General features: G+C 44.2%; 1 protein-coding gene across 3 annotated transcripts in view; it reads right to left on the reverse strand.

Annotated features, from left to right (window-relative positions):
• Positions 1-13,724, reverse strand: part of LOC113996624 (probable bifunctional methylenetetrahydrofolate dehydrogenase/cyclohydrolase 2) — a 60,338-nt gene that overhangs the window by 25,322 nt on the left and 21,292 nt on the right. For 2 of the 3 annotated variants that reach the window (XM_039387225.1, XM_039387224.1), the window contains exon 8: positions 600-720. In XM_039387225.1, the coding sequence (XP_039243159.1) occupies positions 600-720 (121 nt within the window). Of the gene's footprint in view, positions 1-599; positions 721-8,573; positions 10,268-13,724 lie in introns of those variants that run through there. The other variant, XM_039387226.1, reaches the window with a different exon arrangement.

Raw genomic sequence — 13,724 nt, forward strand, 5'->3', positions numbered from 1 at the left:
CAGTCAGAACCTCTTCCCTCCACCAAGACTACTAATTGCCCCAGTTTATCTAGTTTAAAGCTAGCTCAAGTGCTGCAGTCACAGCAGCAACGCAGTCTCAACATCCCCTCATGGTGCAGGGTGTCGACTAAGCACTAACACTGTGCTCTGATGATCCTTACCTGCTGCAATGTCTCCCAAGGCCAAAGCTGCCCAGTAAGGATCCTACAGAATTTTAAGGACACCATGGTCCCGGATTGGTTTGTAGGTACTTGTGGAATAAGGGAGTTGCAGCTGACATTTTGGAAGATCCTGTCCCCTTCCTCTTGCCAACTGTGAAAATTTACTTATTCCTCTACTACTTACCAGCTGTGATTTGAAATGGCACCATGGCAGTGACCTCCAAAGCTGTGAATTCCCCCCCTCCCTTCTTTAGTCCATTTACACTAGCACAGCACTACAGGCTCTTTAGCAGTCCCGAGCCACCACAGCACTCGGGTCTGTGCCATATTTTAAGCTTGCAAGTACTTGACTGGCACTAAAAAGCTGCATTAGTACCATGCAGATAGAAACAATGGCAGTGCTAGTTTTGGAGAATAGTAAAAAGCAGCATTCTTTACTTGCATATGGGTTTCCTCAGCTCGCTGTGGAAAGCACAGAGCCCGTTGATACAATAGCTGTGGTGTTCCTCAAGGCAGGTCTGCATGAGCTTCAAGAGCTTTGGCTGCTCTGTGTAATCCACTGTGAAACAGAATAAAGTCATGTTAATTTTAGCACCAAAAAAATCACTTGAACGTACTTTCACAACTGAAGCAGAACAGCCACTGTGTGCAGCAAACACTTAATACATCGATTTTACTGTGCTCTGTCTCGAGAGCAGATTCAAGCAGCACGAAACAGAACAAGCTGCTGAGACATTCCAGCACGGCTTTGAGACAGCACAAACTGTAAATCATTGCTTGCTCTTGACAAATGTGTACAAACATGATAATGGGAGATTCATCCGGGGTAACATCCGCATTATCCAACCTGCAATCCAAATAGGAAAATCATCCCAGGAGTAGCAGGAGTTTAGGACACATGAAGAGCACTGCATTATTCTCAGTATCCTTCCCAGTTTGAATTCAAATTAATACTTAATTCATTTTTTCTTTTCCTGCTCACAAGACAAACTACTGCACTTCTAGCACTCCTGCCTGCCAGCTCTGCAGCCACAAGGGAGGATGAATGGTGGGACTGCTCCCTCCTTCCTCCACGTTCTAATGTTAGCAGAGTGTCCAATGACACTAGTAAGCCCCCAAGACTGCCTGGATGATCTTCCTGTGCAAAAAGCTCGGTCCATGGCTACCTAGCTTCTGAACTCATACAGAATTCCAGGTCAGCAGGCACACTTCCTGCACAGAAAATGCTACCTTTTTCTCAGCCATGGTGGCTCAAATGGGAATAAAGAAGCCACGGGAGCAGGGGTGCGGCAGGTGGAGGGAAAGCTCCAAAGCTTCACCGTCACTGCAAGCATCTGTTCCAACTGGTCCCTCTACTCAGTTACAGGAATCACTGGTGGGGTGGGGTGTCCCAGCAATGCCTTACTATTTCAGGGGACTGCTTTAGTGGTGGCTGAAGGTGATTTCCTAACCAAGTGCATGTCAACACCAGCTTTCAGTTATGACCACAAGAAAAATAACATCATGCAGGAAGGTGACAAGGTCTGCTCGGAGTGACACAACAATGGTACAGCAAGCAGAACCCTTCCTTTCTGACTAAGTGCTGAATCAAGGTCTGGAGATACTACATAGAACCACTGCCATGGACAGAAGCCTCAAGCAATCCTATGGGCAATTCACGATCCCACTACACATCTTTCAGGAGTAACATCACTGCCCCCCTAAATTCCACATCATATTCCAGTTCGAGACATTTAATGGCAGAAATCTCCCCTGTGTGCTCTGCTAAGCTGATTTTTCTTCCTCCTTCTGCAGCTTTATCACAGAGATGACAGGCGATGGCAGACAGCTGCTCTAGCTGAGGCAATTCACAACTTCAGCTGTGAATGATGTGGTTTGGACACCCAAAAGGCATGATGCTATCACTGATACTCAGATCAAACACAACCACTTTGAGAACAGTGCCCTCTCAAACCTGACAGAGTCATCAGACTTCCAGCTTAGCAAGAGGACTCAAGGAGAACAAGTAACAATTCAAATCTGATTGAGAAATGCCATGTTGGTTTACTACACTTCCTCAGGAAAAGCTACAGAGGTGGAAGAAACACATGTTGTTTTAAAACTAACTTCTAAGGGCTGAGAAAAGGCCATCTTACCCATTTTTGCAAGGGGAAAAAAAAATCACAAGTTTCTCTTCACACTGTGGACCCTAGAAACACAATGAAAGGGAACAAGTTGGTCTGGCCCTAGAATTCAGGTCTGACTCTTCTCTGGCTGGCTCCCAGAATGTTGCTGACAACCTCCAGGGACAGGCTCAGGGCACAGTCAGCACAGAACAGGCCTTGAAGGGACAGACTTCAGGAAGAAGTTAAGAGAGGACAGATGTCAGGAAGAAAAGACAGATCTTGTGACAAGAGATGGGTGACACTACTGTGCACGGGAGGACTGTACATTGCTCTCTGATGGGGAAAGCACAAAGGAAAACAAGGCATGTGGTCAACACAGCTGCAGAGTTGGGCTTGCCAAGGAGATGCAGGATGCAGGGGATCTGCAAAATCCCATTTTCAGTTAGGCCTAATGTACCTGCAGACCAAAGCTCTGCAGGGAAGAGTTTCAGAAAATAGGCAGTGGCACATTCACGTTTTCCCCAGGACTCACCTCAAACACTTGGGCACCAACTGTTTTGAATCTCCATTTAAGCACAAAGTGCAGTAGGAAATCACTAAAAATAACCCATCAAATTAAGCCTTTAACCTGCAGTTCCTGCCACCCAAAGTACTACTCTTCTGCTAGGCCCTGAGATGATGCCTATTGCACAGGTTTAATATTTCACTTCTATCTCTGCCATAAAGAAAAACAAACAAACAAACAAAAGAAACATGTGGAAGGTACAAATCCACACTGCAGAGGCATGAAATCCCCAGCCACCTCCCACTTCCACCGCCTGGGTTCCCACATCCTGAATCCCTCCTCACTCACACCAGCACTGCCGAGAGGTGGCAGCCTTCTACTACCAACGCCTGCAGGAAATCTTGCTTCGTGCATGCCCGCGATCCTCTTCCCTGAGTGCTGCTGTTATTAGAATCCCAGGTCAGCCTGGAACAGCAGCCTGCCTAGAAAGCAGGAGACAAACCAACACATTCCTCCGTCGCTGTCAGGAGGAAGAGCTTGGTCCATTGTGGGTTTGCAAATCAGATATTAAGTCTACACACAAAAACTGTGTGTGCTAATTATTTTGGCATTGCAAAAGTACAACTGACCTCTGAAAGAATGAGTCTTGAAAACAAAAAAGAACGCTTTTCTAACCCACCCCAGAGCATTATGCTAATTCCTATCATACTGTCCACCTAAATACTAAACAAGCTGTGGAATAAACACGTCCATGTGCCCTTTCATGTCACGTGAGGAGAGCGAAACATGCAGTGTAAGCACTTGACAGCTGCCTGCAACTGAGTCATTCAAACAGATACAGCTGGCAAGAGCTGACATGAAATCCAGGCTACAGGCACTTGGAAGCCTGGGCTTGCCAAAACTGACAGACTGGCAACAAAGAGTCAGCCAGTAAGCCCAGGACAGCTCAGCCCTCAAATATGGTGCACCGGAGAGGAACGGGCGAGTCCAAAAGGGGAGGGAGGGAGGGAAGGGGTCAGCCACAGGTTCAGAGCCTCCTTTACAGGCTGCACGGAAAAAACAGCTGACAGCAACGAAGGGATCCCATTTTTTCCCCAGTGAAACCAAGCCCTTCCCTACTCCTGGCTGTCCATTTTGCTGTGAAGGCTCTGTTTCAGCCCCAACCGTGTCAGAAGTTCTGTATTCCTGCGGTGCCATTCCTCCCTCCTCCTCTGCATGACCCTTCCTCCCACAGCTGATCACTGAGCCTAACATTCCCTATCCCCAGTGCTGGTGACAAGTAAAGCCTATGTAACATAAATAAGGGAAAAGGACATGATCTTGTAAATAGGAGGCAAAGGGATTGAGCAGAAATTAGTGATTTTCCACAAACTGCACCTCAGTCTCCAGAGGACTTGAATCCCACAAGAAACTGTCAGTTCCTCCAGTGGATACTGAACCAGGAATTCATTTTTTTTAGAATCCACTATTATGAACCCTGGCTGTAAATCTTACTATAAACTTACACTGCACAGGAATAGGAGCTACCAGGAAACTTCAGAGAGATTCAGCCAGTTTTTCTGGTGGATTTCTTTTCGAGCTTCCTTCTGGAAATGCTGTTTTCTAGCTTTTCTGTGGCTTTGTAAAAGGCCCACCGGAATATACTTTTAACTCTTCACATAAACGTGTGCTTGAATGTTTTTGAATTTGTTTCTACCTCTGAGTGGAACAGTCTCTAAGGGAAATGCTGGTATCCTGTTGACTACCACGGCCCCAGCTGTCATAAAGATTCACAGGACAACTTACAGACATGGCTGTGACCCTGTAAATAAGTCTCCTCTCTGTTAAAACATGACCCATCACTGCTGCTTTCTAGAAACAACACAAACAGGACACTTAATGAGCCACAACATATTTCCACTTCATTATCCTCCTGTTTGCTGTATGCAGCTCTGCAAGAACTGTGTCACACACAGACACACTAAACCAGACCACAGTGCTTGAGCTGCTAAACCAAAGTACTGCGGTCAAAAATCAACACACATGCATATGTGTGTGCATACATATTTTATGTACATATATATGAAACCCACATATACAGTATGTGTATGGCTGAATGTATATGTAACACTGTACCACTGTGACAGATCAGAAACAACAACAAAGCAAGCTTGACTTGTTCTAAGAAAAATAAAAATCTTATGGATCTACTAGAAAAGCTTGGAAGACATCCTGAGAGGACTTAGAATTAACAGCAGATGGTTTGTGTGCATATTTATGTGCTTTCTAAAGTGCAAAGACATTAATAAGTATCACAGTTAGAACCCTTTCCTCCTTTACTGACCTGCCAAAACCTCCGACCCAGATCGCAGAGCTCTCCCAAAGCAATGACATCACCAGCACCTCAAGTAACATCAAGAATGCAGCTGGCAGGATAAACAGTGCTCTGCTCTCACATGTTGGCAGGCAAAGAGCTTGAGTTCACATTTCAGTCAGAAAAAAGAAAGGAACAAGGGAGAGAGCCAGCACTCTGAGGAGGGCTGTGGAAGCCACGACAGCCAAAAGCAAAACTGCAACAAAGAAAGAAACCACTGAGTAACAGTCATGAGAGGTATTGCTTGAAGTTGTGCTTATTCATTCTCACTTCTGCACATCAAGGTGCACACTGAAGACAGATGGAAACCAGGCACCAGGTAAAAGTAACAGAAGTTGCCATTAGAAACACAGGTCATCTACCCTAATTAGCCCTGTCTTCTTCAAATTATAGCTGACTTGGGTTAAATGATCCTTCAGCTGGTCATCACTGAGCCTATCCCAGCTGGGTGGCAGCTCTGAGTACGGAGAGGTTTCAAAGGCTCCATGAAGAAAGCAGCTCATCTCACAAATAAAACACACAAATCCAACAGTGTCCAAGAGACAGGAGCACCACAGCAGCTAATGCCATAGATTTTGGTGGGTTTTTGTTTGGGTTTTTTTTCTAATTGACAGATCAGCAAACAGAACAAAAAAGCAATACCTTCAGCGTTGTTTTTTGTCCAATTATTCCATAAGTCTGTGCTGAGGGATGAAGCAGTAATAGCTGACTCTTCACTCAGTGCCCCCATTGCTGTGTAATGCAAATAGATGCTTACTGGAACAGAAAAGCTCAGTATATCTATTCAAGGTTCATTTCACCTAGAAAGCACTTCATACAACATGCACTTCATACAACCCCCATACAAGGCAGCAATATAATAACAATTCACTTAAAACATTTCTGCCTCAAACTTCCTTTTGCCACGGCATAATTATGACTGTGAGAAAACAAACATACGGTTGTGCAAATTTCCCAAATACAAATCCATCCTGTTCTCCACTCTATTATCTTACACAATTTACGACACAGGTATGTGTAACATACTACAACCTTACATCTCTTTGCCAGTCTAAGCAGATTCTTTTCAAAGAATTCTAAATTATACCCTACCAGTTAAAATTTCATCTGGGTTTCAAACTGAAGTGGTTCTGCTTGGCAATGTCTCTGCACACTTCCCACCCCACTGCTTATTTCAGAAGAGGCCAACTATTGTTCAACAAAGCCCTGGATCTTATGACATGGAAAAGCTTCCTCCAAACCTACCTTTCAGCAAAATATAGATTAGCATTCCAAATGCCATGGCAGGCAGCTGCTTTAACACCTTCTCAGCTCTTCCTTCCAGGTGGCTCGCTTGCTGTGCTTATCTGTGCTCCCGTGTTTTCTCTTGCACTTATACGCCAGGAAGCGTCATCTCTTGTTCTCACCAATCAAGAAAAGGTGCATCTGGCAACAACCTCACCCCCCCGGGCAACCACACATTTATTTAGGAAACTGCTATTATCTAGCAATGGGATCAGGTTTTCTTTTGAAACCCTGGTTTCCTATTACCTGTGGGCATAATTGTGCAGGCAAAGGTACAGTTTTAGAGTGAGACCCAGAATCTGACAGAGCAGAGGAACAAGAACCAGCAAAACAGAGGTGAGCAAAATGAAAAATTACACGTTGTGAGAAGGTGGTGTTTCCCTCCCTTCGCAATGCAGGTGTTGTGTTACTTCCAGGAGGATATTCAGCCTCAGGATACTACTCGGGAGGTCAGGGGCCAGGGATCAGCCCCTGCTCTGCTAGTGTTCCTCCCCTGGTCCTCCCTGTCCCTCAGTCCCCACCATCCAGAAGAGGAACTGTTCAAACAGCTAGTGCTGAGATTAGGAAGTGATCAGACACAAAGATAATGGATGATATTCTCCATCAGTGACTGCCAGCAAGAGGCCTTTGATCCCAGGCTCTGCAAGCCTGAGGGGTGTGCTAATCCCATTCCATTCAGCCTGGCCATGCACAACCCTAGGAAGCAAGGCAGCCCACTGGTCCCCATGAGGCCTGGACTGCTGGCTGGAGCTGCGGGGCAGAAGTCCAGAGCTGGCAAAGCACAGGCGCTGAGGAAACACAGACTGAAAGAGCAGGTAAGCTGTTGCCTCCTGTATCAGGAGATCCCTTCACTACTGCCAGAAAAGCCCATCTCTGCCTCTCCATCAAGTGACTGTGCATAATGAGAACAATTGCACTTTTTACACCATGTGCTTGCAGGTCTCTAGCACATACCTGTCAAACACATTTCTTATACTAAACCACTCTCCACAGCCCCAAACACTGTCTAACTTCCTTGGATGCAGGCATCTTGGAATGACTAGGACTGGTCTCTGAAGGATACTGGAGCAGATTATTGGAAAAGCCCAATTCAATAATATACATAGACATCAACAACCTGACTCTCACCAAAGAGGAGCTACACCCTTCACTGCAGCAACTTCCTTTCTCAACTGTGAGCTCCAAGCAACAACAACATTTCACAATTTTTATATTTTAAAACCAAAAAGCTTCTAATAGATGCCCTAATAACTGGTCAGCTCCAGTTCTCCCTCTCCACTGCGCTCTCCTCAGTGATCTGCAGGATTACATCTAACCACTTCACATGTTAAGGGAAAAACACAAGCTAGTTATGCACATTTTAATTAGGCGTTTTCCTGCTCATGGACTGCATTCCAGGAGGCTATTCCCTTCCTTTGCTATCCTGAATTGCTGCATGCCTGCACACTGATCAAGTGCCTTGCACACTTCCCAGACAGACAGGGGTGTTTATGCCTACCTGGATAACCTCTGCTATCAGTCCCAAGCAGGGATAAAGCTCATGAGCCTTGCTTTCAACACACAGCTGCACAATGGGAGTTTAATCCAGCCTGAATCCAAGAGGAGGCTTTGTCATGAGGCAACACACTGGGTGTGGTAGGCCTGGGACAAGGCTGCAGCGGGCAAGGCTGCGCTCTGTCCAACACACGGTGTTCATACTTGGACCGGGATTGACCAGGTCGGGCACACCAGCATGCTTTTTGGGTTGGTTCCCGGGGCCTTCTCTCTGGATGCTCCTTCTGGATGTTCTCCCAGAGGAGAGTACTCTCACAGGTGGGTCTGGCAGCTCTGAAGACAGCACACTGTGGAGCAAAGCCTGGGTCTTGCTAACTGAGAAAAGGGAAACAGCTTACGATGCACAACAATCTGTTTGTAGGGCATGACAGAAGCAGGCTCGCTCAAGGGACAGGAGCACAGCGCCAAAAATGGTTATTCTGCCAAAACATGCAGAGACAATCAGGGTTAAATCAACAAAAGCAAACACAAATCTAGAAGAGTAATGCAAACAGCCAGACACAGCAACGACTGAACATGCAAGGCCTTCATTTGCTGTGCTCCAAATGCATGCACAAACAAAGGGAAAACACAACCACCCCCAAAACTCCATCAACATTTTTCACCAAGACTAAGGAAACAGTGAACAAGTTTTATTCCGTCTTTCAGTCATGGGTTGATCAGTCCAAGCATAGTCTCTATAGGCGCCTTGACTCTCCTAACATTTATATTACCACTTAAATTTAAATAGACAAGTGTCTGCACTATTGCCATTGTATATTTAGTAATAATTCTGTCAAACTTTTGCAAAAACTGCATTAAGGCAAACTCTCAGAAAGCCCATCACAAGAACAGTCAGCATGGAAGGGATGCTCCACCTTGGCTCTTTTATTACAGTAAGTGCATTTTTCTGTTTAATGCAACAGTATTTAGCCACATTTTTTTCTTTCCTCTTTCGGGTTATCTATAGACCACCAGCAAACGTCTAAGGCTTTTGATGAAAATAAATCAAAGTTACCCCAACTGAGACAAAACCACAAAGATAAAAAGTCCCAACTGGCTCCCACTGCCTTCAGTGGGAATGCCAACAGTGCACACGCTCAGCTGAACAGGCATCTCAGCATTAACTCCACTCCGACTTGTACACTGCATGAGACTATGCTAGATCCATCCAGCAACTAAAGTTTTGGGAATAGAAACATACTGACCTTATCCCATATAGTGCTCTTTAAGTAGCAAAACACTGTGGCCATTGAAGCCAAGCCTTACAACATGGAATAAAAAAAAAAAAGCCTTGTCATGCAGCTCCAGAAAATAAGAGAATATAATTAAATGGCTTTAAATTCCAACACAAATATTCTGTCATGGATGAAGTTTTGGTTTGCTCTTCCTCTTCACCCACTGCCCCACTATACTGTACATACGCCATAACATCAACTACATTTCATCTAATTTAAGTCAAATCCAGCCCAGTCAACTGTTCAGTTTGGGAGGTTTTTTTGTGAGATGAGGAGATTACGCACCAAAACATTTTGTCCAGATATGAAAATAAAATAATTCAGGCCTCCATTCTACCTCCTTATTCATGCTTACCTCTTGCAGATGTTTAAAATCAGAGTTTCACCAGCATTCAAGTTTACTTGGCTATTTTAAAACATTTACTGAACATCTGCATTCATGTCAACATTACTGCCTGGCAGCTGACACAAACACTGCAGTCTCTCACTCCTTTTGCAACTGAGATTTCTGCTGCTAGCTCTAAGTGTTTAAAACAAAAAAATATTTCAAGACTTCGAACTACATCCAGAGTGTTTTGTGACCTCAGAACTCAAATCATATATTTAAAAGATAACTCGCATGTTGAAACTCAGTTTTCATACTATTTGATCAAACCTGAGGGTCCCAAGTGCTTACAAGCCCTTAGTAACTGCACCGGTGCATGTGTACAGTTGTAATTCATGCTTCATTCTTCATTCCCAAACACATACAACATAACTGTGTAGGCTGCATTCTCAAACTCATTTTTGCTTACAATATGCTAGGAGGAGGTAACACAAAGTATTTCAACATTTTGTAAACCATCAGGTTTAGCATACTTGACATGAAAAAATAAATACAATGCAGAAATAAATATATCTGTAGTAAAAAATAGACATTTTGTGTATCAATAAATAGAACAACCCAGATTCTTCTTCCAAGGTAGACCATTTCCTCTAGTAAATGAGCTTTTTAGCAACTAGGAGTGTGTTCTTCAGAAGCATTGCAACAGTCATAGGTCCTACCCCTCCCGGCACCGGAGTGATAAAGCCAGCTTTCTTCTTCACTTCTAAGAGAAAACAGAAATAGGTATTGGCTAAGAATGTTTCCAGAATGGTTTTCCCCCTTCCACTGCCCACAAATGCCCAGCTGGTGAGGAGCACAAAGGAGTGTGACTGGGCAGGTACTGCAGAGCACAGGACAGGCCCAGGCAGAAGTTTTACTGCAGCGACAGAACGCAGGACCGGGGCTGCAAGGTTACTGCTAAGCTGAGTATTAGTACTCCTGGGGCAGGCTTTCACCACCTGTCCCACCTGAGCTACCTGCAGCAGGCTGCCCTTTCCCCACAGCAGTGACACACACTCAACACAGACATCCTGGGATCACAGAAGGGAACTTAAAATTGCAAAGGGAGAAAGTACAGCTTTGAACAGAAAGGAAAGAGTTACAGCTGAATTAGCTCCAACCATGAACCACACCAGACTATCCAAATTTAGTGCACACCTTGAATGCTTGTGTTGAGGCAAATATGTACCAATTAATTTTTGTAAGCACTCAAGTTAACCTATTTGTATGAGGAATTAATGTAATGCAGCAATAAATCCTGACTTGACATTTTTCTGTACTGTGCAAAATGCCATTGACTGGAGTTGCAAGCTGCTTGCAAAGCAATTTTGTGCAACTTCCTGGGAACTAATCACATAAAAAACTGTAAGGAGGAGTTATTTACTACTGATGGTCAGTCCAAAGAGCCTTGTACTAACCTGGTTACTACTGAGGGGTTTTTTTCAGGTGCCACTGTGAGAGGTGTTTTGTTTGTTAGTTTGGGGTTTTTTTTGGCTTGCTTAGTAATAATTTTTTGTGGGTAACTCACACCCCACTTTCAAAAGCATTGTTTTTCCAAAAGGCACACACACAAAACAACTGAGCAAGCAGAACTGACATGAGCACATTCAATTCCACTGAAGTCACTACAGAGCAGACTGTGTGTCTGGCCATAAGAGATCGAGGGATGGAAAATTTGGCACCTATGTTTGGAACAAACAAGATAAGCTGCTCCTGCTGCAAGGGTATTCATCTCGAATCTATGTGGTGCTTAACTGTCGGGAATAAAAAGGTCTCAAAAAAAAACATATCAGAAGAGAATTTGAGAAACTGGATATTGGGATTTTTTTTTTTTTTTTGAAAGAATATTTATTAGATTTGAAAGAGGGAGTTAAAAGAAATTAATCAAATGCTGTCTGAACTCCCCATGGCAGGGACATAACGAGAGCATTCGCAGAAGTTAACGGCGAATATCTCACTGAACTGAAGAACAGAAGAAGATTAAGCCTCATTGAGGAGAGATGGTAATTACAACTGGGAGGGTTTTAATTACTCAGTGGACTGGTACCACCAGCTATACCGTTAAAATATATGAAAAGGAAAACAATTTGCAATGCGGTTTTTTTAACATGTAAAATATAACAAATTAAGACTTCATATGGCAGTTCCTCTTAATATCCTCAAACACAAATAATTTGTCTTTTTAATAGTCATCATGTTTTGAACTATCCACCATTTGAGATTGGTGCTTATGGTTAATACACTTACTATGAATTCTCGGATTAATATCCTAATTATTGAACTGTACCCACATCTGAAGGAAACACAGACATTAACAGTGACAATATTGTAGGCACTTCAAAATGAAATACATTTGTTTCCACAGCAATGTCACATACCTCTTTTTGTGCTGTTACTCAGACTTCTCCTGTCTTACCTACAAGGAGGGACAATCCACAACTAGATGGTGCCTTTCCTGAAGAAAGCCTTCTAATGAGTATCAGGTACAACATGTATTGCCTGTGGTGTTAGTAACCCTAGTCAGCAGGAAAAACACAGTGTGCTGTTTTCCCAAGTTGCTGGGGAATTCCTCTACCCATACTCTGTCATTATGGAAATCCCTGTGAGTCGGTGTGGCAGAAGCCATACTTTGTGTCAGTTAGCATAAAACCGCCCAGACAGTTTATTCACAAAAGCTGATCCACATTTTCAAATTCACAACAGGTGTCTGTGCTGGGGAAACTGCTGTCTGATAAGTTGTCATCGGTAAGAGTAAATACCAAAGCGGCCAAATACCGTGGCCCTCAAAACTGTGAACAGATTTTCCTTTCCTGGTCAAGTGCAGCAGGCCAAAGCACAGTTCCCAGACAGCACTTGAGTGTGACTGATCTCATGTAGGCAGGTGAGGTGTTGTGCTGTCAGATCCTTCAGATCTTGTTTCTGCTTCACAGGAATAGTATAACTTTGTCCCCAGCCTTACTTCTGCTTTCTCCTGATGTGTGCTGGTCTCCCAAGCCTTCCCCTCCAACCTGGAAAATGCTGGTATGCAAATTAGGTGCCTATGGAGGAGGAGCTGCTATTTTGCAGCTTCTGGAGAACCCTGAAATCTTCCTTTGATTCTTCAGAACAAATGAAATGTAGATTGTTTCCTTGAAAAACAGGATCCACAGCTTTGGAAACAGCTCTTCATTCCTAGGTTCCTTTAAAGCAAAGGACATCAGACACCTAATAGGGTTAATCACACAAACCAAGAGCAAGTCTCAACCTGAAGGCAGTTCTGGGTCTTGTGCATCTGCATTAAGTGATGCAGAGTAATTCCTGCCTAAGCACTGTTTCCACACAGCTTTACAAGTCCCTGTAAAGCTACACCAGATCACTGCATCCCTGCAGCACCACCTAAGCTTGAAATCACGTGCTCAGCACTCACAGCAGATATCCCATGTTCAGCTCCACACGCTCTGGGATTCGGCTCACTACACTGTGGAATACCAACAAGCAAGCAGCTACCCCATTTCTCAGAGTTCCTTCTTTTGCATATTGGCCCTGTTGCTCTTACTGCAGCTGTTTTAACTGCAATATAAAGGAAAACAAAGGAATTATGGCCCAGTACTATAATTCTAACAGTGCATTATTTCCCTCTCAGGTACCTCTAAAAGCCAAGCAACAGAGGCATCCTGAGCAGAGAAGCCCAGCATGAAATTACGCACCACAGCTTCTCTGCATTCAGCTAATTAGCACAGACAGGTGGATGGGATGTCGTGGTAGCCTTGGGATAATAAGTGGTGGCAGTGAAAATGCAAGATATCACAGATTACTTAGTGAGGCCCCTGCACAACATCCTCTTGTCCAGAGAAGAACCTTACCTGGGCCACCCAGCAGCTTACTGCCACCACCCAGCCACCAGCCAGCCTGGCTGCCACTGCCTAAGGCCAACCTTCTGCTGGATTCCTTGCACTCATGGAGCACAACAGCAGGCAATGCTTTCCCTGATGTTTGCAGGGCAGCAGTACGGTGGCACAATTACACAGACTGGAGTTTTACTACTTGCAAAATGAATGCCAGATCTTCAAAATCACCTGAGAAATAAACTAACTAAAGCTATAGCAAAAGCAGCTGGAAGATCCATGTTATATTTTCATGACCACTGTCTGGAAAAGGTGCACACAGAGCTAATTTGGAAAGGATTCAATAAGTGAGGAGCA

Source organism: Pipra filicauda, unplaced genomic scaffold (genome assembly GCF_003945595.2).
Source record: "Pipra filicauda isolate LSUMZ 115617 unplaced genomic scaffold, ASM394559v2 scaffold541_size332799_pilon, whole genome shotgun sequence".
In the NCBI taxonomy this organism is placed as follows: Eukaryota; Metazoa; Chordata; class Aves; order Passeriformes; family Pipridae; genus Pipra; species Pipra filicauda.